Raw genomic sequence first — 25,313 nt, 5'->3', positions numbered from 1 at the left:
TTGAGGAGGCAATTGTATAGCATTGATCCAAGACCTCCCCCCAGTTTTGATGATTTTCTGGGAGGACTCATAGGACTCAGCATATAGTCATATTCCCAGCTATGATTTATAACAGAAAGAGGATGCAAAGCAAAACCGACATGGGGAAAAGGTGGATTTGGTGAAGTCTGGAGGACACCAAGGTAGGCTTCTCGGGCTTTTTCCAAGTATCGAACTGTGACAGCTCTTGTGAAGTGCAGTCTACCAAAGAAACTCATTAAAGACTGCCCTTTTTTTTTAAAACTGGGGGTTGGTTATGTAGGCACCCTCTGCCTCGCATATGCCAGGACTTGTAGGCTGCAAATTTTTATAATTAATAAGTTATTATTTTATTAGATAACTACAGCAGTTCAGCAGTGTGTTCAGTACTTGGAGTTGTGTGAGACCATGAAAGCCGATGCGATTGTGGGACATTCAAAGCATTGTGGTAAGTATGGTTTTCTCTGTTACATACTTTAAAAAGTGGTACAGGTTATTAATTTAAAAAGCTTAGAAGTAACTCTTTTTTTAAAATAGTTGTTAGTAGCATGGTAAATTATATCATTTTGCTAATGTAAAGTAATTTCACAAATTTGAAATATATACCGTAATTATAGCTTTTTATTTTTCCTTATATTTCCCTCAAAAATTTGGGCCAAAAAGTTCACATTATACATGACAATACAGGTGCCTCTTTGTACTTCTTAATCCCCTTTCTCCTCCACTCATTCCCCAAAAGCCTCTACCGTCTGGCAACCATCAAAATGCTCAGTATCCATAATTCTGTCTCTGTTCTTCTTGTTTGCTTAGTTTGTTTTTTAGATTCAATTGTTGTTACCTATGTATTTATTGTCATTTTATAGTTCATAGTTTGATCTTATATTTTCTTAAATAAGTCCCCTTAACATTTCATATAATAATGGTTTGGTGATGATGAACTCCTTTAAGTTTTTTCATGTCTGAGAAGCTCTTTATCTGCCCTTTGATTCAAAAATGATAGCTTTGGTGGATAGAGCAATCTTGGCTGTAGGTCCCTGCTTTTCATGACTTTGAATATTTCTTGGCCATCCCTTCTAGCCTGCAAAATTTCTTTTGAGAAATCACTTGACAGTCTTAGGGGAGCTCCCCTATAGGTAACTAACTTTTTTGCTCTTGCTGCTTTTAAGATTCTCTCTTTATCTTTCAACTTTGGCATTTTATTTATGATGTGTCTTGGAGTGGGCCTCTTTGCATCCATCTTGTTTGGGACTCTTTGTGCATCCTGGATGTGTATGTCTATTTCCTTCACCAAATTGGGGAAGTTATCTTTCATTATTTCTTCAAACAGATGTTCAGTTTCTTGCTCTTTCTCTTCTCCTGACACCCCTATGATGCAAATAATAGAATGCTTGAAATGATCCCAGAGGCTGCTTACTTTATCGTTCTTTTTTGTATTCTTTTCTCTTCTTTTTGTTCTGATTGTTTGTTTGTTTTGCTTCCTTATGTTCCAAATCATTGATTTGATTTTCAGCTTCATCTACTCTACTGTTGTTTCTCTATAAACTGTTCTTTATTTCACTTTGTATATCCTTAATTTCTGACTAGATCATTTTTGTGTTGTTGAGGTTCTCACTAAGTTCCTTGGGCATCCTCATAACCAGTATTTTGAACTCTGCATCTGATAAATTGCTTATCTCCATTTAGTTCAGCTATTTTTCTGGAGTATTGATCTATTCTTTCATTTGGGCCATTTTCTTTATTTTGGCAGCTTCCACATGATTTTTTCTATGTTTTAGGTAGAGCTGCTATGACTCTCTTTCTTGGTAGCATGGCTTAATGTAGTAGGTGTCCTGTAGGGTCCAGTGGCACAGCCTCCCCATTCACCCAAGCTGGGTACTCAAGGTACTACACTCTTGTGTGGGCTGAGTACACCCACTTCTTGTAGTTGGGCCTTGGTTGCTACTGGAAGGTGAGAGGGAGGGATTTACCCAAGCCTGTCAGCTGCAAGGATTGACTGACCATTCCACCTTCCATCCTCTGTGGAGGATCACCTGTTCAGGGGCAGGATGGTGGTGCTCTGACATGGTCTGTAGCTATTCACTTGGTGCACAGGCTCTGGGGTGTCCTGGGTGGTTCAGGCCAAGGTCAGCCCCCACCTTGGTTTTTCCAGGGCCACCCTGCATGAGCTATAAAGCAATCTGAGATGGCCGCTCCTTGCACTGGGCTTGGACATTCCCAGGCAAAGCCAAGCTGTGAACCTAGGCTGGCTGCTGCTAGTGCTGGGCCTAATTACTGATTAAAATATATCTTTTTTTTTACAGTCAAGATTCTTCTGTATGCCAATGTCTGTATAGCTTTATTATTCCTACTCCCTCTGCCCTATCCATAATCCCTTGCACCAATACATCTTATTTATTGTGAAAAAATAAACTTTGATTTTAAATTTTTCACAAAGGATTTTTTTCCTGTTCTTGATTTTTTCTTATATCACACAGCTTGCCATGTGAATTAGTATTTATCATTCTATTATTTTGTTTGTCAGCTCTCTAAGTAAGTATTAAGTTCTCTGTGAGCATGAAGATACCTTTTTTTTTATCCCCGGGTAAATCTTTATCTAACTCTAGCACGAAAAATGGTTAAACACTGAGAGTTAATGGGCTTCAAAAGCCAGTGTTTTATAGTGCAAGACAAAGTACAGAAACCAGAATTCATTCTTCAAGAGGAAGAAAAAGAAAAAAAAAAGAGTAGATAAGTTTATGTAAACATCTTATTTATAAATTTATAGATTTTTCTAGTTTTTTGATATTAAAATGTTATTATGTAGCACTTCTTTTCCCCTACAACTCTGTCAGCTTTCTATGGCTTTTCTTTCTCCCCTTTCTTCTCAGAAGTGCTTCACTGCATTCTTCTGCCAGGTCTTTAAGACTTTTGTTCTTTATTTTCTTTCAGAGTTTCCTGCCTTCTGTTTCTCAACTTCAGGTTTAACCTTCCATCTTCTCTGGTCCTTAGGAAATTGAGCAGAGAGCATCTGTGACATGAATTGATAGTTCCCATATATTTTTCTAACCTCAGCAGCTCTTTGTGTTGCTTTGGGATCCTTTGAGATGCTCTCTCTCCAGTGTTTCATAATAGCTGCTGCAAGCCTCCACCAGCCTCCTCAAGGGCCCTGCCTTGCCCCTGCCCACTTTTCTCTCAAGAGAAGATCTTGCATCCTACTCCACTAAAAAAAGTGGAACTTTCCAGATATGAATTCCCCAAACTCCCTGCTGCTATTCATACAAATTCACGTTTATATGTCTTTTTCAGTATCTCCTTTCTTTGGGCTACAAAGAAGGGACATCCTTCTGTTCCAAGGTGATCTTTGTTTTTGATTCTGTTTCCATCTGGTAGTCTTTGCTTTTGTTTTAAAACTAGGACATTGCTTTACTTGTTACTGTATCTCCCTTTCTATTGGGATCTTCTCCTGCATCCTCTAAAGCTACTTGTATGTCTTTCATATAAAAAACTGAGCAAGTGCACGTGTACCTTATCTCTCTGCTTCCCTCAGAGAAAATTCTTCTAAGTATTCACTATATACTCAAGCCCCATTTCTTTACCTGTTGTTCACTTTATTTTTCTTATTCATCTTGCAGTCACAGAAATGAGGCTTCTATTTCTGGTGCTCCATGACCTTCCCATTACCAACTTCCCCTCTTTCTTGTCCTCATTCTGCAGCATTTGGCTCTTTTGACCCTTTTCCTCATCTTCCTTGGTACCATTCTTTCTTGGATTTCCTCATTCTTATCCAACAAATTTTTAATCACTAAAAACGCTCTTTTCTTTATATATTTGTACTCACAAAAGTTTTGCTCTTTGTTCTTTTCACACTTTACCTTTTCTTTCTTGGGGGGAGCCATTCACACTCATGCTTTTAAATATTTTATATTTATATGTATATTGTGACTCTGAAATGTTTAAGTCTGTACGCCTTTCTTGAATTCTAGACTCATGTACTCATTATGCTTAGTGTAACTATCTGTGTGCTCCATGAGCATTTTGATATTAAAATATTAAAGACTGAAATTACTTTCTTCTTTTTCTAGACTTTTTTATTAATCCTCTTTAGAATTACTTAAATAGGAGGAAGACACTATGTGCACAGATATTTGAGTTAGGAACCTGGGAATTTTCTTTTCTTTCATGGTTCACATGCAATTCTCTCTTCAGGCATATTGATTTTATTTTCTTAAACATTTATTTTTATTTATTTGTTCTTCTCCATTCTTTTTGCTGATTTTTTTCATGATTTTTTTATGACTCTTATTTCAAGCCCTGACCTTCTTCCATTCATCTTTTATGCTGCCATCAGAATTGGTTTTTCACATGCATGTTTGACTGTTACTTTTCTGCTTAAAACCCTTTAATATCGTCCCACCTGCCTCTATAATAGGGCCTATATTGCTTCTGCAGATAAGTCTACTGTGCTCTGCCATATTGAGCAGACAAAGAAACATGGCCCAAATGAAAGAACAATGAAACTTCCAGAAAAAGAACTAAGTGAAATGGAGACCTATGAAAGACCCTGATACCTGCTAGCCTCTTGTCCCCCCAGCTTGTCTTCCTTATTCTGTGGCTATACCAGACTATTTGCTGTACTCTGAATTAGAAGCCCAGGTTCCTGCTTCTTTATTTTTAAAGTATATTTTATTGATTATGCTATTACAATTGTCCCCATTTATTTCTGCTTTGCTCCTCTCCACCCAGTACTCTCCTTCCCTCCAGTAATCCTCCACCCCTTAGTTCAAGTCCACGGGTTGTGCGTATAAGTTTTTTGGCTTCTCTATTTCCTATACTATTCTTAACCTCTCCCTGTTTATTTTGTACATACCAATAGTGATTCTTAGTACCTGTACCTTCCCCCACCCCTTCTTCCCTCCTTCCTCCTCCCAACTGATAATCCTCTATGATCTCCATATCTATGATTTTGTTCCTGTTCTAGGTGTTTGTTTAGTTTGTTTTTTAGATGCAGTTGTTGATAGTTGTGAGTTTGTTGTCATTTTATTGTTCATCGTTTTGATCTTTTTCTTAGATAAGTTACTTTAACATTTCATATAATGAGGACTTGTTGATGATGGACTCCTTTATCTTTACCTTGTCTGGAAAGCACTTTATCTGCCCTTCCATTCTAAATGATAGCTTTGCTGGATAGAGTAATCTTGGATGTAGGTCCTTGCTTTTCATCACTTTGAATACTTCTTTCCAGCCCCTTCTTGCCTGCAAGGTTTCTTTTGAAAAATCAGCTGACAGTCTTAGGGGAATTGCTTTGTAGGTAACTCCTTTTTTCTCTTGCTTCTTTTAAGATTCTCACCTTATCTTTAATCTTTGGCAATTTAATTATGATGTGTCATGGTGTGTTTCTCTTTGAGTCCAACTTGTCATACCTTCCTGAACTTGTATGCTTATTTCCTTCACCAGATTGGGGAAATCTTCTTTCATTATTTTTTCAAATAAGTTTTCAATTTCTTGCTCTTCCTCTTCTCCTTCTGGCATCCTCATGATTCAGATGCTGGCACTTTTGGAGATGTCCCAGAGTCTTTTTATTCTCTCCTCATTTTTTTTTTGAATCCTTGTTTCTTCATTCTGTACTGGTTGACTGTTTATTTCTTCCTTATGTTCCAAATCATTGACTTGAACCCTGGCTTCCTTCCCTTCGCTATTGGTTCCCTGTGGATTTTTCTTTATCTCACTCAGTATAGCCTTCATTTCTTCCCTTATGCATTTTCTGTACTCGGTGAGTTCTCTGAGCATCCTTATCACCAGTGTTTTGAACTCTGCATTTGATAGATTGTCATTCTCTATTTCGCTTACTTCTTTTTCTGGAATTTTTATTGTTCTTTCATTTGGGCCATAGTTCTTCATCTCTTCAATTTGGCAGCCTCCCTGTGTTTGTTTTTGTGTATTAGGTAGAGCTGCTTTGACTCCCTGTCTTGGCACACCTGTTGCTTAGTAAGGGGCGGAACCTTAGGATTCACCAGGGCAGGGTAACCCGCTTCACTGCTTTGTGGCTCTGAATGTGGGGGAGGGGTCAGAGAGGGATCAATGTTGCTTGCTTGCCACTTGCCCCATTTTCTGTGATTTCACCCACTTCTTGCATGCACCCCCCCTAGCTGTTGCTCTGTGGTGGTTCCCAGAGTACGTGGGTTTGCACGTGTTCTGGGATCTGAAAGACTGACGATTTCTTCTACCACCGCCCCAACTGTCTCTGGATTTTTACAGCCAGAAGTTGCGAGGCTTTATTTCCACGTGCTGGAACCCTGGGCTGCACAGTCTGGCCTGGGGCTGGAATCACTCACTGGGATCACCTCTTGGTTTCTATTTGCCACACATGAATGTAGGACAGCCTGTTCCGCCAGCTGCAGCTGTCACTGCCTTGCTGCCGCCGCCTGGCCCCCGCCACACCACATCATCTCTGCTCTGGCTCCCTGGCTCCGCCCCTCCTCCTCATCTGGATGCATATTTATTTTTTAAATCCTTGGTTGTCAGATTTCCCTACAGTTAGATTTTCTGGGAGTTCTGGTTTTTTGTTTTGAGATTAGTCATGATCCTTCTTAAGGTTGTGCAAAGAAGGGAGGCCTGTTTCCTATGCCTCCATCTTGGCCATCCAGTTTCTTGCTTCTTATTGGTTTTTGAGACTGGTAAATAGTTTAAGATCTCATATAAAACAGGCACTCAGATCATGAATGTATGGATGAATGAGTGAACATATATTAGATAAATATATTAGAAGACTTATATATTTTAGAGATTCTAATTTCATTTGCTCACATGTTATAAATATGATCTTTTGTAGCATTGAATTTTAATTGGTAAAATTAAACACTAATGTTTTCTATTGATTTCCTCTCTCCATTAACTTGAAGTCTTTCTTGATGACAGATGATACCTCTGACAATTTTAGTGTACTTTTTTTTAGAATGAACACTATATACATATTAAATTTTTATGAGTTGGTTAAATTTTATAATGAATGCTTTTCTTCAGAGAGTTGGGTGTCAAGGGATCTTAGGAAACAGTAAGGAAAAAAATATTTTTAAATTTACACGAAGTATCTGCATTATAGACTGCAAACTTCTTTAATGTTTAGAAGGTAATGATGACAGGAACTATAATATATAATGGCATTAAAAAATGTAATTGTTTGCTTCTTTCTTAAGGGAACAAGCAGAAAACGTTCTACTACTCAGGGCAAGAGTTACAATATATTTATTTCATCCATTCTCTGTGCCTTTTGGGAAGATTATTGATCTATACACAAGGCAGAAAGCTATTTCCCATAAAGCTGAAGAGTAGAAAAGGTATGTGCAATCAGGATAAATGGGTATGTCTTGATATGGTAAGATTTGTGTACTATGGATTATTAGAACTTGGAGATACTGCATGGTCTCTTCAGTGGTACTTAGCAACACACCTTTTTGTCTATTGATAGCTTGTATACCTCGCAGTGTTACATTTTTGTTCTTTTCCAGTGTGCGCTTTTTCCTTCTTGTGTAGTTTGTTTTCTTTTTATCCAGCCCTTCAAAATTCTAGACATATTGAATACACTATCCAGATCTGGATTTAGAACTTGAAGATCTTAAGTTCTGATTTTTTATAAAATAGTTGAGATCTTTTGCACTAATTACTTAAATATAGTTTCATTTTCTTTATCTGTAAAAATGGAATAATGATATCAGTGATGCAGGGCCCACAGAATTTTTGTGACGTACAAACCTGAGGTTTGAGAATACTGTTTTATAAACTGCAAAGCCCTGCACCATTTGATATTTTTCTGTGTTACTGTTACCCTATTCCCCATTTTGGGTTCCCTCCATCAGACTTCAGTACATGCTATTAATTATCTTCTTTAACTCCCTAAAACTTTATAGGAGGAATAGAGTATTAAGATCAGCATTTTCTGTAATGTGCCATATAGTAAATATTTTGGGTTTTGTAGGCCACATACTGTCTGTTGTATTCTCTATTCTCTCTCTGTGTATGTGTGTGTATACATCTTCTTACATGTGCAAAAAAGAGTTATCATAGCAAGCCCAAGACTGCTATCCTTAGAAAGAACTCTTGCAAGGTTGGATCTTGGCTGGCAGCTAGAAACTTGGGTATCTCACTCTTCCCAGAAGTGGTACACTCTTTGTGTACACAATGTGGCTTATGATGAATATCTGCTTTCCTTCTGGGAGTTTGGAGTCCTGATGTGTGCTAGACAGAGGGTGCTTTGGTGATCAACTCCAAGTAAATACCTTGGGTCCTGAGTATATAATGAGCTTCCCTGGTAAACAACGTTTTGTATATGTTGTCATAACTTGTTTCTGGAAGAATTGAGTGTGTTCTGCGTGACTCACTGGGAGAGGACCCTTGGACTCTTGCAGTTTGTTTGCTCCACGTTTCACCTTATGCACATTTTCCCTTTTAATTTTGCTTTGTATCCTTTTGTTGTAAATAAAAAATCATAGTTAGGAATACACCTATATTTTGAATCCTGTAAGTCGTAGTAGTAAATTATTGAATACGGGCATGATTTTGGGGACATCTGACACATTTTACATACCTATAAAATTGAAAAAAATTTTCAGCTTGCAAGACTTACAAAATTAGACTATAGTGGCTATAATTTGCCAATTCTGTTATAGAATATCTCTGTTTTGAACACTTATTTTTACTGTTTCCTTACCGTTTTACTTACCTAAATCTTTTCTCCTGATTGTGAGCTCCTTGAGAAAAGAAACTGTTTTGTATACTTCTCTTTTATTTCCCATGGTAGTATAATTCTATGTATAATGGGCACTCAATAGAGAATTGACTTTCAAGAGAAGAGCTGCCATTTAATAGGATATTGTTACACTTTACAAAAATAGAATGATTGGTATATACTTATGGTGTTATTGTAGGTATTTAACTGAAGTTTATATGTCTGTCACCTGTCATTTATTTAGCACTTTATATTGACTTTTAACCTCTGCATTTTGGTTTATTAGATTATCATAGGTCATCTCTAAACTCAGTTTTGAGAAATCTGTTTTACTGTATTAGCATAGATCCATGTTTATCTTTAAGTTTCACATGCGCTTTCACCTGTGAATGTTCTTAAATGAAGATTCTGTAGCAGAAGTTGGTAAAGTAAATAGGTCAAATCTGGCACACTGTTTTGTATGTCTTGTGAGCTAAGAATGTTTTTTATATTTTTAAATTATTGGAAAGAAGTAAAGAGTATTTTGTAATGTGAAAAACATATAAATACCAATTTTGGTATACATAAAATCTTATTGGAAAATGGCCACAGTTCATCTGTATATTGTCAATGGCTACTTTAATGCTACAACATCAGAGTTTATTTATGAAAGAAACTGGCCACAAAGTCTAAAACAGTTACTGGCTGCGTCAGAAATTTTTTCTGACCTCAGTTCTACTGTGCTATATAGGCAGGTTAGCTGGACCAACATATTAAGCTGAATTGTATTGCTCCTAATTGAATAATATAAAACAATCCTGATCAGATTCATGAGTCTTCTTACGGTAAATGTACATTAACTGGTCCAACATAAATGGTAAAACTGCACTGTCACAAAAGCACCTACTGCACTACTCGCCACCTTTTAATTTACTATGTCTAATTTGTTCTTCTGGATTCTTCTTTCTTGGATTATAGCCTCCTTCTTCCTGAGTGCACCACACTCTCTGCGAAAACTCAGACTAGGGGGATGGAAGCTCAGTTAAATCTTTTCCGTTGCAAGTCTATACTAGAAAATAATTTTTTTTCTATTTCTTTGTGAAGATTCAGTATCCCTTACAGATCTTCTGGTTCTGTTTACCCAACTTATATATTTATCACCAAGTTCTCCAAAGATGACATCAGCTGCACATATAGGTAATTATGCTTCTATTTTAAATGGAAAAATAATATTGTATTGCCTGGAAGTTTTGAGTGACTGACCTAGTTTAGTTGAGAAGTTTCATAAGATGTAGTGTTTTTCATAATAAATTACACTGGTCCTGGAAGTAAACCATGGAATTTAAATTTGTTTATTGATGTTTTAAGGTGTTTCTAATGCATCTACCACCTTTTTATTTAAAATGGATTTTTCTGGGAATTTTAATGTTATATTTTAAGATCGAGATGTTCTTAAGAAATACTTATTAAGGGAAGTTTGACTGATACGTACTGATACATTCTTTCTGGATATTTTCTATCCTTTATATTTTCCTGGATGTTTTTATCACCTTGTTTTTTTTCATTTCACACCCAAAACTTCAGGATCTTCTCTTTTTACTAACCCCCCCCCAAAAAAAAACTTCATGTTTTTTAGTAAAATGACTGTTAGTGTTTAATATTTTTAAAGTATTTTAATATTAACATTTAAAAATACATAATTTTTCCTTTGAATATCAAGAAAAGTTTGCAAAATGAAACACTTTATCTAAACAGCCTTGTAATCCATACACTCACAGTGTCCTAAATTTGTAAATTGCTCTAGAAATGTAGGCACAAATTCTAAGAGGAGCTCAAGTGAATCATAGGAAAAAACGTTTGGGTCATAGCTTAGTGCTATAATAATACATCTGTCAATTAGTAGGTTATATGTATGCACTTATAACAGCTTATTAGTCCTAATAATAGCTCTCAGACTTCTTTTTGCTTTTAAAGCATTTACATCTATAAATTACTAGATTAGGTTCCCTTGCTCTATGCTCCTACAACACACTGTGCTTCCTTCATGATAAAATTTTTCCTTCTTTATTATAATAGTTGTTAATGTCTTGGTTTACCATCTAGTGGACTGTTTTTTGTCTTTCTTATTTCTGTCTATGGTGTTTATTTAGCACAGTGTTTGGCACATAGTAGGCACTGAAAAAATAGTAGATAATTAGATTGATGAATGAATGGCCATATGCTCATCAATAATATCTCTTGTTGCATACAGGGTTTCTTATCTGGAGTTTGTTAAAAAAATTACTTAACTTTATTTTTCCATTTTCTTTTTGTCAAGTATTGACTTTCAGTCTTAGTGTGTTCATAGAGTATTGAATGTTACAAAATAAAATTTGAACATTGGTATTATTTTAGTATTGTATCTTTTTAGGACAACCTTACCTTGTTAACTTTTAGTTCCTTAGTTTCTTCATGTGAAACACTATTTTCTTAGTACATTAGGTCAAATAATCTGAAAGTACAATAATTTATGAAACTAAAAATATCTTTATTTTAACGACCATTCCTCATCTTACATTTATGTGAATTTGTGTTTTCTTATATATAGTTTAAAAGAAAATTTAAAAAATTCTCACTTTTTTCATTGGTTTTATGGTATTGTAAGAAGTATACTAATCGAAAGGAAAGTTTCTCTTCTCTGCCTTCTTTTTGGCCATTGTTTTGTCTTAATGACCAATTTTCTACCAGAATCAATACCCAGATACATTTAATATTATATATAATAATAAAAGAGAAAGTTGGTGTTTGCCAGGAGATAAACGGTAAATTTGCTTCTAATCCCATCCATACTGTGAAGCAACGATTTAATGTCAAACAGTGAATGAACTTTTATATTGTTGTCTTTTGGCATTCATATTTGTCATTTATTCGCTTTTTATTAACTTGAAGATATGTTAAGCTAATTTATATTTCCTTAAGTTTTAGGTTATAATTTAGTAATACATCATTCTTTTGGCATTGAGTTATATGATTTTTTAAACTATTTAACCTTGTGTTGAACTTTTTTGGAACAGCAATAGCTAATCCATAAATAAAAGATATATTAAATACCTAATGTCTAAAGTTTTAATTAATAAAAAATTTTTTGCGTTACAGAGAATTACTCTCCTGCAAGTATGGTGACTGAAGTTCTGCAGATACTCTGTGATCAAAAGGAATGTGCAATCGAATGCTTATATAACAACACTGTGGTTGAGGCACTTCTTCAGCCAATTCATGATTTAATGAAAGGAACTAAGGTAGGTTTTATTTACTAAAGAGAAAAAGTCTCTTATTTGGGTATTAGGAAATATTCAGTGGGACTCTATTTCTAAATCTGACACATTTGAAATGTGATATTATTATACTCTCTTTCCATACATGAATGTATTTTATGCTGATGTAGATTTTTATTTATTGTTAAATCATAGTTTATGTAGGCAGTTGATTTATTAGTTATGGCAATGTGGCAGAAAATGACATCTTAAAAATATTTTTTTCTAGCTTGGCTTAGATCTGCTGGTTATAAAAGCTAAGAAAAGTTATTCTGTTAAGAAGCTATTTGTGTTGCAAATCTAGTAAATCTTGTGAATGTTTTGTTGTTTTAATGGCGATTTTATAGCCTTTGGAAATGTGATTATTTTTCTGAAGAGCCAGCTTTGTTTTATATGAAGAACTAGTTTGTTTTATATGAAGAACTTGAGGGAAAAAAGCTTATAAACATCAAGGTCTGAACATTTATATTATCTCTCTACAGTTTGTATAGTATATTTCCTGCATTATATAATTTAACTCTCACAACTGAGAATCAAAGAAGTAACTTGTTAAAGGTCAGATATTTAGCAGGTGGCAGAGTTGGTACCACTACAAGGACTGTTGTCTGTAATATATCCCTCCATTTCAGTGATTTAAACTTCTGGGGAATGACTTAAAGCTTATCAATAAGCCAAATGCTTTTGCCTTTCCATGTCTGCATTATGTAATGTTTTTACTGGTTTCATCTCCCTCTTTCACCTACCCCTAAATGGACTGGGCAACTACCCACCAATTTGTTATTCATTGCTCATTCAGAAAACATTAAGTATTTACGTGACTGTGGTACAAAGTATGGATTTCTGGGAAATAAGGGGATATAATGATAAATTATTTTGATGATTTTATAGTCAACCTTGGGAAAACAAAATAAACAAAGAAAAACAAATGGAATACCTAACACATGTATGTGTATGTGTATATATATATATAAAAATATATTATATATCATATATAATATATTCAGATATATATTATATATAGTATGTATGTGTGTATATATGTATATAGTATATATAACATTTTCATATATATATCATATATAGATATATATTCAGACATATATCATATATATCTTATATATATATATATATATATGAATGCCATAATATAAATAGTATTGTGAAATTGAAAACAAACACCAGGGCTGAGAAATGTGTTCTTGGATCTTATACCATAGTTATTGTTTGTGTCTTTGCTTTTATATATCTTTAACTTTTTATTTTCTTTTTACATCTTTCCATTGCTTATAAATATATCTTGAGTCTATCTCATAGTTGAGATAGGAGAAACTCTTGATTGTACACATATTTAAATACCATTTAATATGTGATTTTTTTAATGATAAGCTTTTAATTATGGAAGGCTGCCATTGTCTTAGCTTCCTCTCTTTCCAATCATTTTTCAAGTCATTGCATTATGATCTTGCCTCCATCACATCATTGACTTAGCTTTGATTGCTGTTGCCCATATGCTAAATATGTAGCTAGTGACCACTTCAGACTCTTATTTACCTTATCGTTGTTACACTAGACAGCTTCTGAAGTTATGTTTACTTGGCTTTCCTATAATCATTCTATTTGCCCCCCACTTTTTTTTTTTTAACAAGATGCCATAAAATTTAATGGAGAAAAAAAATCTCTTCAACAAATAATGCTGGAGTTATTGGACATCTATAGGCTAAAAAATGAAACTAAATCTAATCACCTTATGGTATATAAAATTACAAATGGACCATGCTTTTTCTCCCTTTCTTACCATCCTTCCTCTCTCACCTCTGAGGACTCCTCTCCTAGGTCTTGGCTGTCTTCCGTGATTCAGGACCTGGTTCATCTTCTTTTTTCTCAGTACACTTTTCCCAGATGATTGTCTCTAGTCCATGGATTAGATGTATAATTAACAGCTAAATGTCGATCTCTTCAGCTCCAGATTTTCTTTAGCTGCCTGAAGAGCACCTTCTCTGGTTATTCTATGAGCTAGTTAAACTCAACATTTTTGAAACAGTATATTTCTGCCCATTCTCCACTTCTTCAAGTTTCCTTTCATTTCCCGGTGTGGAGAAGAGGACTACTATAAATCTAGAATCCTTTCTCATTCTTTTCATTCAATTTGTAATTAAGGCCTCTAGGTTTGTTTTCCTATATGTCTCTAAAAATCCATGTATTTCTCTTAATCCTTACTTTACTGCCTTTGTTTAAACCCCAATAATTCCTTGACTGGAATGTTGAAATAATTTTCTTACATTTTTTCAGTCTTTCACTTTTGTAGCCTATCCTCTCCACTGTCAAGAAGGTTGTCACAATTGTTTTCTGCTTTTTGCTTGCTAGATAAATTTCAAACTTTTTAACTAGACATTTATGAAACTTTACATTTTCTTTTGTCCTACCTATTTTGTTTCCTATATATTTCAGTTATAACATATCATTTACATTTTCTAAACAAGGTTATAACATTTCCCTGGGTTGGCACATGTTTCTTCCATCCTGGGAAGTCTTAAACTTGGTTTTCTTAAAAACTTCCTCTATTCAGACCTGGCTGGTGTGGCTCAGTGGATTGAGTGCTGGCCTGCGAAACAAAGGGTCGCTGGTTTGATTCCCCGTGAGGGTACATCCCTGGGTTGTGTGCCAGGTACTCAGTAGGGGGCGTGCAAGAGGCAACCACACATTGATGTTTCTTACCCTTTTTCCCCCTCCCTTCCCCTCTCTCTAACGATAAATAAAATTTAAAAAACTACACATTAAAAAAACTTCCTCTCTTCAGACTATGGGTTATGATTTTTTTTCTGAAATGTTTTTCCAGTTCTATCAGTGAAGCAATTTTTCTCTATACAGTAAGTACTCACTTAATTTTGTTCATAGGTTCTGTGACTTTAAGAGAAATATAAGGAAACCTATTTTACCATAAAGTAATTGACATAAGCAAGAGTTAAGTTCCTACAGCATCTTACCAATTTTGTAAAGAAACAGGGTTATTCAAGGACCTGCTGTATTTCTGTGTTATGTACTTCGGTAATTGTGCTTATGCTGGAATTACTGTTGAGATTAAGAAACAGCTCTCTGGCACATAACATTCAGTATTTAACTTAAGACCTTCAGTATCATGCATTGAGCCACTGCTATATCATTGGCTCTTTGCAGTGTTATTGAAATATGGAAATGGCTAAGATATATTCTTTGTCTTTAAAGAGCCTACTTTAATAGGAAAGGCAGACTATTAAACAGAAAATATTGAAAATGAGGAACAGAAAGTTAAAGAGTTTGGGTTTGTATGAGTGAAGGAAAGTATTCTAGGCAGAGAAGTTGTTTTAAGAAAGATGTGTAGTGTGAAATAGACTAATGTAAGTCTAATATAATTAGGAATTCCCAGGTGAATATACCTGACTCATTAGTTAAGTTAGCCCACTGAATTATTGGAGTATATTGGTTTCACTGTGTATATATTCAGATTTATTATAGAGATTATGTGCATTGGCATCCATGCAGATACAGATAAATCAGTAGACCCTAGGAAGAATAGGAAATTTATTAGACTCAGGCCCTTGAATGGGTTTCAGCATTAACATGACTCCATAGTTTTTAGTATTTGCTTTGTACTAATTTGCTATACACTGGCAAAGCTATTTTTAGTACTTCCATTTAAAATAAAAAGTAAGGAAATATGATTGGTCCAGCCTGCGCTTTCTCATTAGGTCACATCATTGGCTATTGGCCAGCCCACGAATTGGCCGTCCTTAGTCAGATCTACAACTCATGCATGGCCAATCAGTTGTAGGAAAGGATGGTATTCCTTAGATAGGATGGTAGTGTGTTAATAAAATTAGATTGCATATACAAGCAAACCTTATTTTATTATGCTTAGATTTATTGCATATGCAAGCCAAAGGATTATAACCCGTTTTATTGCCGTGGTCTGGGACTGAACCTGAATATCTCTAAGGTATTCCTGTACAGGAAATCAGTGAATAGAAAGTAAAGGGCAAAATGGAAATAGAGGAGCTACGGCATTTGCCCACCAGAATTATATATGAGATTGTAATAGGAACAGTAATTCTCTCAACTGTCTTAAGAAACAATAATTGATTTGTGTTAAAAGTCTATGTTTACCTCACAACTATGCTGGTAAGAGAATCTAATCTAATGACACTTTTAATTCAGACATATTATTTCTCAGCCAAATAGTTATAACTTTGTTTTTGTTATGGTAATATAACTTTGTTAGATTATATTATCACCTTGAATTTTAATCTGTGATATGTTAGCATGTCATAAAATGATATGATTTTACCTTTTTAATATACAGGCTGCTCCAGATTGCTCTGAAACAGCTTTAATTTATATAGCAGATGTTTTGGCAAGAATTGCATCTGTAGAAGAAGGGCTTACTTTACTTCTTTATGGAGAAAATATGAACTCTTCTGAAGAAAAAAGGTACATGTTTATTTTAAATAATTTGTGGAATTTCTAACATATTTTATCAACCTGATTCAAAGTTTCCAAAATGTTATGCTATATGTTAATGGAAATATGGGTAACTATTCTAGGTATAGTTAGATTTCCTGACCATCCTCTAATAACATATGAGATCATCTTCAGAAAGTTGAAGGGATAACCAGGACTATGGCTTATGTAGGCAGAGCAGGTCTTGATGTCTAAATTTCAGAATGAGAATAGGAGGGTTCACTTTATTTGGGATATTTTTGTTCCCTTACACTTTTCGCTTAAACTTCCAAAGCCACACATGATTGACTAAAGTCAAACCTAACAAAGGTGTACAAAGGAAAAGGTAACTATTTCCTTATCTTCCTTCTGTACCATCACTCAGTTTCATCTCCTGGCTTAATCAATGGCAATATTTTGGCTATACTTCTGCACTTTTCTGCACTTATAATGATATGTCAAACATGTATTCATAGTCATAAAATTTTTATTTCCTCTCTGACATCTTTTGGCTGTTCTTTCTGTTTTGTTTTTTATTTTGTTTTGTTTTGTGTTTTTCATTGTGGGTTTATATCTCTTTATATCTCGAGCCCATTGTTTTCCTGGAACTTGCAGGGAGAGCACTGAGATAAGAATGTGGTTTAATCAGCCATGCCTAATCTGCTATCCTGGTCATGTGTTTTTGTTTAATGGCCATGATATCTTTCCAGATCTCTTTGAACCCAGTAGGTAACTGTGTCATCTATTCCGAGAGTTCTCTACTTTCATCTGGGATCAGCTTTTCTGTGGTATTTGGCCTTTTCAGTTTGTTCTGTCCATATTTAAGACAAAACAGATGAGGACTCCTCCACTTATTTTTTACAAGGTGAAGGATTTCCAGCTATACCTTTCCTGCACAAGATTCTGATTAGTATCTTTGTGTGGACCAGTGTGGCAAATCAATGCGCAGATTTTCCCTGAAAATAAGTGAATTCCTAGTTTTCTATCATATTGAGGACATTCCAGATGCCAGAAAAAAGGTGGCTTTTATCTTGGGTGCTGACTTCTGTCTCAGGAGTAGCCTTCACTTGCTTTAAACATTTGTTCAGAGTTTTGACACTGGGATAAAACAGTGTCAAGCAATGGCAGATTGCAGACCCCTCCTCACTGTGGGCCCCCCTGTACTTGCTGACTCTGAACCCAAAGCCCTGCCATGCCAGTCTCCTCTTTTGTAGCTCAGGCGGGGCATTTACTGTGGTCTTTTCTGTGTAATCTGGAGCTGCTCCTTCCCAGTCTGCCCTTTTCCCAGAAGTCTTTAAAACTTTCTCCTTTTGAATGTCAGTTGTACTTGAAAAAAAATGAACAAGCAAACAAAAAACTTCCTTTTCATCCTTGCCACCATCCAGAGATTTTCCCCTTTTTTGTACAATTGCACTTTTATTTTACTGGGTTCTCAGGAGCAGTTGGAGGTAGATGTACATGGACACATAAAAGAAAGAAATTGAACTTAAATTTAAACCTCTAGATATAACTTTGACTTTATAGGAAATATGGAGAACTAGAGGAACACTTTAAATGACATCATGGTGATGCAATTATTCAAATAAAGAGTGAGCACGAAAAAACAGCTTTGTTTCTCAAAAAAATCAATGGCATGGAGAAAAAAATAGGGGTCCTAAATAACCATAATAATCTAATTCGTTCTATGGAACTTCTTTGAATTCTGTTTTGAACAAATCTGTTACAAAAAGACAATCTTAAGGCAAGCAGGAGACTTTTGATATGGGCTAACTAACAGATAATATTAAGAAATTGTAATTTTGTTAGGTAAGGGTATTAGCGTGTAAAATAGAAGCTTTATCAGTTAGAGATGTGTACTGGGTAAAATAACATGATATCTGGAATTATATGATCTTCAGCAGAGTGGGGGTTATGGGAGGTCAGGGGATAGAAAAAAATAAGACTGGCAAATGTTTTAACTATTGAAGATGGATGAGGGGTACATTCTATATACTGCCTACTGTTTTTGTTTGTTTGCTTTTTAATCCAAAAACTAATTAAAAGTGTCCTGCTCTGGGCCCATACAACCTGAGTTTGTTGAGTCTTGCTTGGCTCTACCTCTTACTAGCTATGTGATATTGTTCAGGTTGCTTAACTTTTGTAAGCATTAACTATATTTCCTTATCTGTAAAAATTGAAGAATAATAAACCTTCCCCATAGAGTTATTGCAAGGATTGAGTTAATGTATTAAAATACTTAGAACAGTCTTTGGCACATTATGAACATTTACTATGTTCTTCCTTATCTGTCACTATTATTACTATTAAAATGTCCCAACCTTTGAGATAGGCAGAGAGAGCTAAGTCCTGTTAATTGTGGGAGTCCTCATCCTGCAGAGTTCTCCTGGCCATCGCAGATGAAAAAATGAGTCATTCCAGACACACTTAGTCTGCCCAGAGAAAGGGGTGGCTATTCCCTCTAGTGGAGAATGCCCCAGCCCTTCTCTGAAGTGGCTTTTATTGAGCAAGTTATACAGCATACAAGCAAAGCTTATCAGTAAAGGCCTAAGGGCTATATTTACAGAAAACAGATAGAAATTATAGATAACAGTTGAAGAAACACAGAGATTTGCCTCAGGTCAGGGTCTGTTAGACATGCTGAAGTTAGATGGTCCTTAAGGTATGGCTCCTGAGTTCAGGAATTCAGTTCTTCTGTCTGGAGCTTAAACATCTGATTTATGCTAACAGGGCTGGCTATACAAAGCAAAGCAAGCTTTGAAGGGTACAATGCATTTTTTGGGCCTGATTTCCCACAGGAACCCTCAGTGCTAGCATTGGGTCATGTCTGCCTTGCAGTGTTCCCAGTTTTCTGGTCAAGACTTACAGACCCCTTTAGAGGTCTGGCTTGCGCGGGGCTACAATTCTAGATATCACAGAAAGTGGTCCCCAACAGTTAATGGATTGGGGAATGTATAACAAGTACTAGGAACGGAGAACTCAGGATTATGTTTTCACTATAGAATTAAGGGGATATTGGATAACATTTAAGTGTATAGTTTTGTTGCTTTTTCTATCTTCATATTTTTTTCCTCAGTTCTATTGAAAATGCTCTCATTATTAGACATCTGAGCATGGATGGGAACAAGAATATTGACATGTCAGAGAAAAGCTAGAGGAGGACTAAAAGCAAGTCAAGCAAATGAGGAATTTGTGGAATTAGCTTTTTTGGTAGTACTTTATAAAGTCATGATTTATAACCTTTGAATCACCTTTCTGTACCATCCTTTAGTTCTACAGGTGCTCATATAATAGCCCGGTTTTTGAAGAAACTTCTTGATGAAGATATTTCTATTTTTTCTGGATCAGAAATGTTGCCAATGGTGAAAGGAGCTTTTATTTCCACGTGTTGCCAAATATATGGCACATGTGAAGGTTTGCAAGTGTTAATCCCTTATAGTTTACATGAATCTCTAGCAACGGCATGGAAGAAGGTAGGTATTTTAAAGTAATTTTTTTCCTCCCTGCAAATCTTTATTCTAAATATAATCACCATTGTAGTGTAATATTTCAGTTAGAATATTTTGCTGGGGAAAATATGCATTCTTTTATTTTTTCCCAAAGATTTGATTTATTTATTTTTTAGAGAAGAAAAGGGAGGGAGTAAGAAACATCGATATGAGAGACAAACATCAATTGCTTGACTCTTGTATGTGCCCTGACTGGCGATGGAACCCATAACCCAAGCATGTGCCCTGACCAGGAATTAAACTAGTGACCTTTTGCTTCTCAGAATGACACTCATCCAACCGAGCCACAACAGTCAGGGCCAAATATGATTTCTTTAGCATCCCAATACTCTAGAGGACGTAGTTCTTTTTAGTTTGGCACAGTATGACTTTAGTGCCTCCTCTTTCTAGGACACAGTTCTAGGACCTTACTGGATACTACAAAGTCTTCTGGTAGGAGAAGCTTAGATAAATTATCTTTGCTTAGACTGACATTCCTATTTGGAAGTTATTTCTGAGCAATTTTCACAGATGGCTGGATTTTTGTTATGAACACTGTAGATCATAATGTAGCAACAGTTAAATATAGTGTATATAGATGTCTTTTTCCCTGTTGCTCTGCTTTATTTATGAAGCACTTCATATGATATTTAATTAAGAACCAAATTTAACTTTTGAAGGTAATTTAATTTTAATTACCTTAACGATCAAATATAAAAATATAGCATGAGATCTATGGGTAATTCTATCAGTAAAAAATAAATGCAAATTAATCTGTTATATTTTAGATAAGTTTGTTATCAGAAAGAATTCCTACTCCAGTAGAGGATTCAGATTCTGTTTCTTCGATAAGCCAAGAATCCCAAAACATGTAAGTATAATTGATTAAATTCCTCTTTTTTAAATATGAATTTGCTGAAATAATTTAAAAATGAAAGTGTAATAGACTACTATAGCAAAAATACTTTACAGGAAGGTAACTGTATATATAGGATACAGGAAGATTATACCTGGGAGGAAGTTTAGAGATCATATAAAACTTGTAACCTAAAAAAATCTAGCAATATTTATTCTATTTTCTTAATTTTGTATTTACATTTTGGATTAGGAAACTTAACATGTTATATTGTTTCCAGAAAATTTGGAGAATTACCAAATATTAAAATTGGTAACCTAACTAGGAAGTTCAGTAGAAGAAAAGTGTTTTCAAATGCCAAAGAAGTCCATGTGCTATTTTTCAAAACATGTGAAATGCATTTTAATAAGACTTTAGAAGAGAAATCATTTACATCAGTATTTATACCCATTTTTAATTTAGAAGTATACATGTTTCTTCACAGATATCAATAGGTTATGGTGTCATATTAATGGGGAAGTATATATATATATTTAAAATTAAGATGTGACATATGTTTCTGGATTCTGTTCTTTATGGAGTGCTGGCATAGTTTAAAAAGATCATAGTTAGCGAGAAGAATCTTGAGGAACACGCGTAAGAGAAATCCTAACTAATATTCTTTTTTAGGTAGGCATAACCTAACTAAAAGAAAACACCCGGTCAAACAGAAAGCGTTTTGCATTTTTTTTTATCAGTGTCATAGTTCAGCAAATAATTATAGCTAATTTTTGGAGCATTAACTTTTTTTCTGATATAGTTGTCATAGACTTAAATTAGCTGACTTTTTTTTTTTTCCTCGATAAGGGAGTGATAAAAATATTTCTGCAATTCATTTTTGAGGTAAATTTTAGATCTTTTTATAGAATTCTGTGATTTTTCATTTTTTCATGCATTCATTTTGTGCTTAATTATTCAGTTATTTATTGCACCAAGTTTTTTTTGCTGAGTTCTGAGAATACCTATATACTTTAGAGAGCTTATTGTCTAGTGTAGAATACAAATAAATAAATACATTGTAGCAATATAGTATGTTAAGTTTATGATAGAGGCCATGCAAGGTCCATTGAGAATGAACTTACAGGGGAAATCTTCCCAGAAACTGTTGATAAATTAAGTAAAAAAGAGTAATGGATATTAGCTGTCTAAAAGGGGGAGAACATTGTTCCTTGTGGAATAAATGGTATATTCAATAGGCTGGAATAAGGGGGAATGTGATTAATGCACTTAACATGTTTTACTGTCAGTAATATTTTTACACTTTTGATGTCAGAGTCTGAGGGTACTAATAAGTCATCCACTGCTCCTTATGTCCTGAGTTGTGAACCAATTAATAGACAAAAAGCCAAGCAGATCAAAACACTGAATAACATATACTTCCTAAAAATTGATCGCAAGACAAATTTGCCGTTCCGTCACAGTCAACCGTGGACAGCCATAGGGTTCCCTCTTAGGCCATGCCTGCAAAGATCAACCTTAACTACACATTAGAGCAGAGCAGAATGTGTGCTTCCTACAGGTAACTGGATCCCAAAGAGGAAGTGGACTGGGGGAGAGCACCCAGCCAAACATGTTAGGCCAATCTCCAAATCTCCATGGGCAGGAATGCGTGGTAGATAGAGAAAGGCAAGCAGTGGTAAACGGGGGACTGTGCTGCATGTGGAAACTTGATGCTAGGGGAAAGGAGGCTCCCCAATATCTGATATTAATGTCTTTAAAACAAAAGATTTAATAGAGTTTTTGATAATAGTCAAAATGTTGATCATTTTTATAATCAATATTAAATTACCTCTTTGAAAGAATCAAGTATCTTTTGCTCTTTTATGTTAACTGTAAAGTTAGTATGAGACAGGCATTGTTTGTTCCTTTGTAGTTTGGTAGAACAGTATGGCCCAGTTAACTAGACTAGTCTGATGCCATGATGTAGCACCAGTTCTCCTCCCCAACCTCACCTTCTCTGTTAAATGGTAGTTTCTAGGTGTAAAAGTTTTGATAATTATTTCTCATTAGTATTTGATGCTAATACTCCATTGTCTTCTGGAATAAGTAGCTGCTGATAAATGTCAGTATTATTGCCATATAATTACTCTATTGTCTTCTGGAATAAGTAGTAATTGATAAATTTGTTAGTACAATTGCTTTTCTTTTACAGGTTATATCTTTTCTCCCCTAACGCTTATAATTTCTTCTTTGGATGTTTGCTGTTTCTTTGTGATTGAATTTTATCCTCCTTAGTACTTTGAGTGTTCTTTTGATCTAAAGATGAGTCTTTCCTAAAGTCTAGAAAATTCTCATTTTCTTTTCAAATATTCTCCCCATTTTCTTCTGTTGGAGCTTTTATTAGATGTGTATTGAGACCTTTCAGTCTATGTTCTGTGTCTCATCTTTTTTCTAAAACATTTCGTATCTATCTACGGTTCAATTCAGTAATTCTTTCCCTGACCATGGCCTGGAGTTTTTCCTATCTGCTTTTTACATGGCTATTTGTTTATTTCCAAGATTTTTAATTGTTTTTAAAACTAACTCCATATTTTACTTCTGTGCATGTATATATATTATATATTATATATTTATAGTTTATATCTATATATTATATCTATATATAATATATAATATCTATATAATATATAGATATATATTGATATATATAAATATATAGTTATAATATTTTTTAAATATACAAATTAATTATTAATTTTAATTTCAATTAAATATATATTATTTTTATTAGTCTTTCCAATCTTGAGCCTTGTACTGGTTTTGTGTCTCACATGTAACTCTTTTAGTGCTTTATATTCTGTTGGAACCAAATGTGGCTTCCATTGCCTGCATTTGCCTTAAAACTAAAGTCACTTCTTTATGCTTCTGCTCTTTTTGTCCATGATGATAATTATTTTGTACTTGAACATGGTTATATCTTTGACCATTGCTGCATTATTATCATAGAAGGGTATGTGCCAAAACATGTACTGATTTTTTTTTTTTTTTTGTTATATCAGGAATGTCCTGGATTTCAAATCTTTCTTAAAATCAGTTCCAAAATAGACTTCTGAAACTTCCTGGGGGGAGGAATGGAAAGGCACTCTTTTTACATACTCAGTTTTACTGTACATATAAACATTTGATTTTGACCTATTTTAACCTCCACACTTTCCAGACAACTAGGAATATCCAGTAGAGAGTATGTTTTCTCTTACTTCTGGTACTTTAGAATGAAATTCTCATTCCTTTTTGTATCTCCAAATTTCTAGCTTTGACTCTGCTGTTAACTCTGTGTTGTGTGACTGTTTCAGGGTTATTTATTTATTTTTCTGGAGAATGTTACTAGCCTTTCTTTTAGAAGTGTTCTGAGAAAAAAAAAATAGTCATTCCCCAAAAGTGTAATTAAAAACCTATGAAGATAAATATTCCTGATATGCTTTGGAAAGTCAGAAGACAGATACTCTATAATAAAAAGAAAGTAAATTTCAAAATAATGGAGAGTTTGGGCTAGGGAATCCAGAACAACAGAATTATGATAGCACGATAGAATGAATTTAAGCATGTTGTATAGAACCTAGGTATAATAAAAATGCTCGACGTGCAGTGAATATTTGATTCTTCAGTGAAGGAAAATTATGGGCATAGAAGATATAAGACTAAGATAATTCAGTATTAAGGAAACTATGTTTTTTTAATCATATTTTTAAAACATTTATTGAATATTTTGTAACCAATGTGTACTCTATAAATATAACTACCAACAGTATTAAGCTAAAATATATCCTTTCAGTTTGAGTGTAATAAAGACACTTAACACCTTTTCTTTATCTGTTTCAGTGTGGCTTGGGAAGAGAATTTATTAGATGGCTTACTAAATTTTGCTGCCACTCCTAAAGGACTACTACTTCTTCAAAGAACAGATGCCATCAGTGAATGTGTGACATTTATGTTCAACCGATATACAAAAAAATTACAGGTATGAATTACCATCTGCTACAGGCAGAAGGAACTTTTGTTGCTTTAAAAGCCATTAAGAACACCATCCTGTTTTTTGTACGTGAAGAGGTTATTAAACCTGAGTTAAAAAACCACATAGCGTTGTAATGTTCAACTTGATATTTTTTTAGGAAAGCATTAACGAGTTGATGTATCTATGGCTGTATCTACTGGATGACAAACATCCAGATGCAATTGAGAAATTCAGTTAATTATCCAGATGTTTTATAAATGTTACAGCAAATATCTGGATATACTAAAACTGGGTGGAACTCCAGGAGAAAAACCATTTGGGGCTAAATGTGTTTGTCAGTGAGAGTGTAAGCCTCACATTTTAAAAGAAACCTACATTTGTAGAGGGATTTTATTATTGCTACTGTTAAATAATATTTGCAACAAAATGTGGCCTTTTCACAGGTAGAGGTCATAGAGATGTATTCAGCTTTTTGCTGTCAAAGTGAATATCCAAGACTTCTGAGGTTTTTAGGATC

General features: G+C 34.6%; 1 protein-coding gene across 1 annotated transcript in view; it reads left to right on the top strand.

Annotated features, from left to right (window-relative positions):
* The window catches only part of TBC1D32 (TBC1 domain family member 32), a 170,350-nt gene that overhangs the window by 35,547 nt on the left and 109,490 nt on the right, over positions 1-25,313 (top strand). Inside the window, exons 11-18 of the mRNA XM_054569887.1 lie at positions 376-466; positions 7,191-7,331; positions 9,803-9,895; positions 11,834-11,976; positions 16,328-16,455; positions 19,733-19,934; positions 20,738-20,820; positions 24,664-24,802. Coding sequence (XP_054425862.1) covers positions 376-466; positions 7,191-7,331; positions 9,803-9,895; positions 11,834-11,976; positions 16,328-16,455; positions 19,733-19,934; positions 20,738-20,820; positions 24,664-24,802 — 1,020 coding nt within the window. The remainder of the gene's footprint in view (positions 1-375; positions 467-7,190; positions 7,332-9,802; positions 9,896-11,833; positions 11,977-16,327; positions 16,456-19,732; positions 19,935-20,737; positions 20,821-24,663; positions 24,803-25,313) is intronic.

Source organism: Pteronotus mesoamericanus, unplaced genomic scaffold, assembly GCF_021234165.1.
Source record: "Pteronotus mesoamericanus isolate MK-2021 breed Mesoamerican mustached bat unplaced genomic scaffold, CSHL_Meso_final contig_20, whole genome shotgun sequence".
NCBI classification, from domain to species: Eukaryota; Metazoa; Chordata; class Mammalia; order Chiroptera; family Mormoopidae; genus Pteronotus; species Pteronotus mesoamericanus.
The sequence above is the reverse complement of the archived record's forward strand: the minus strand, read 5'-3'. Positions and strand labels throughout refer to the sequence as shown.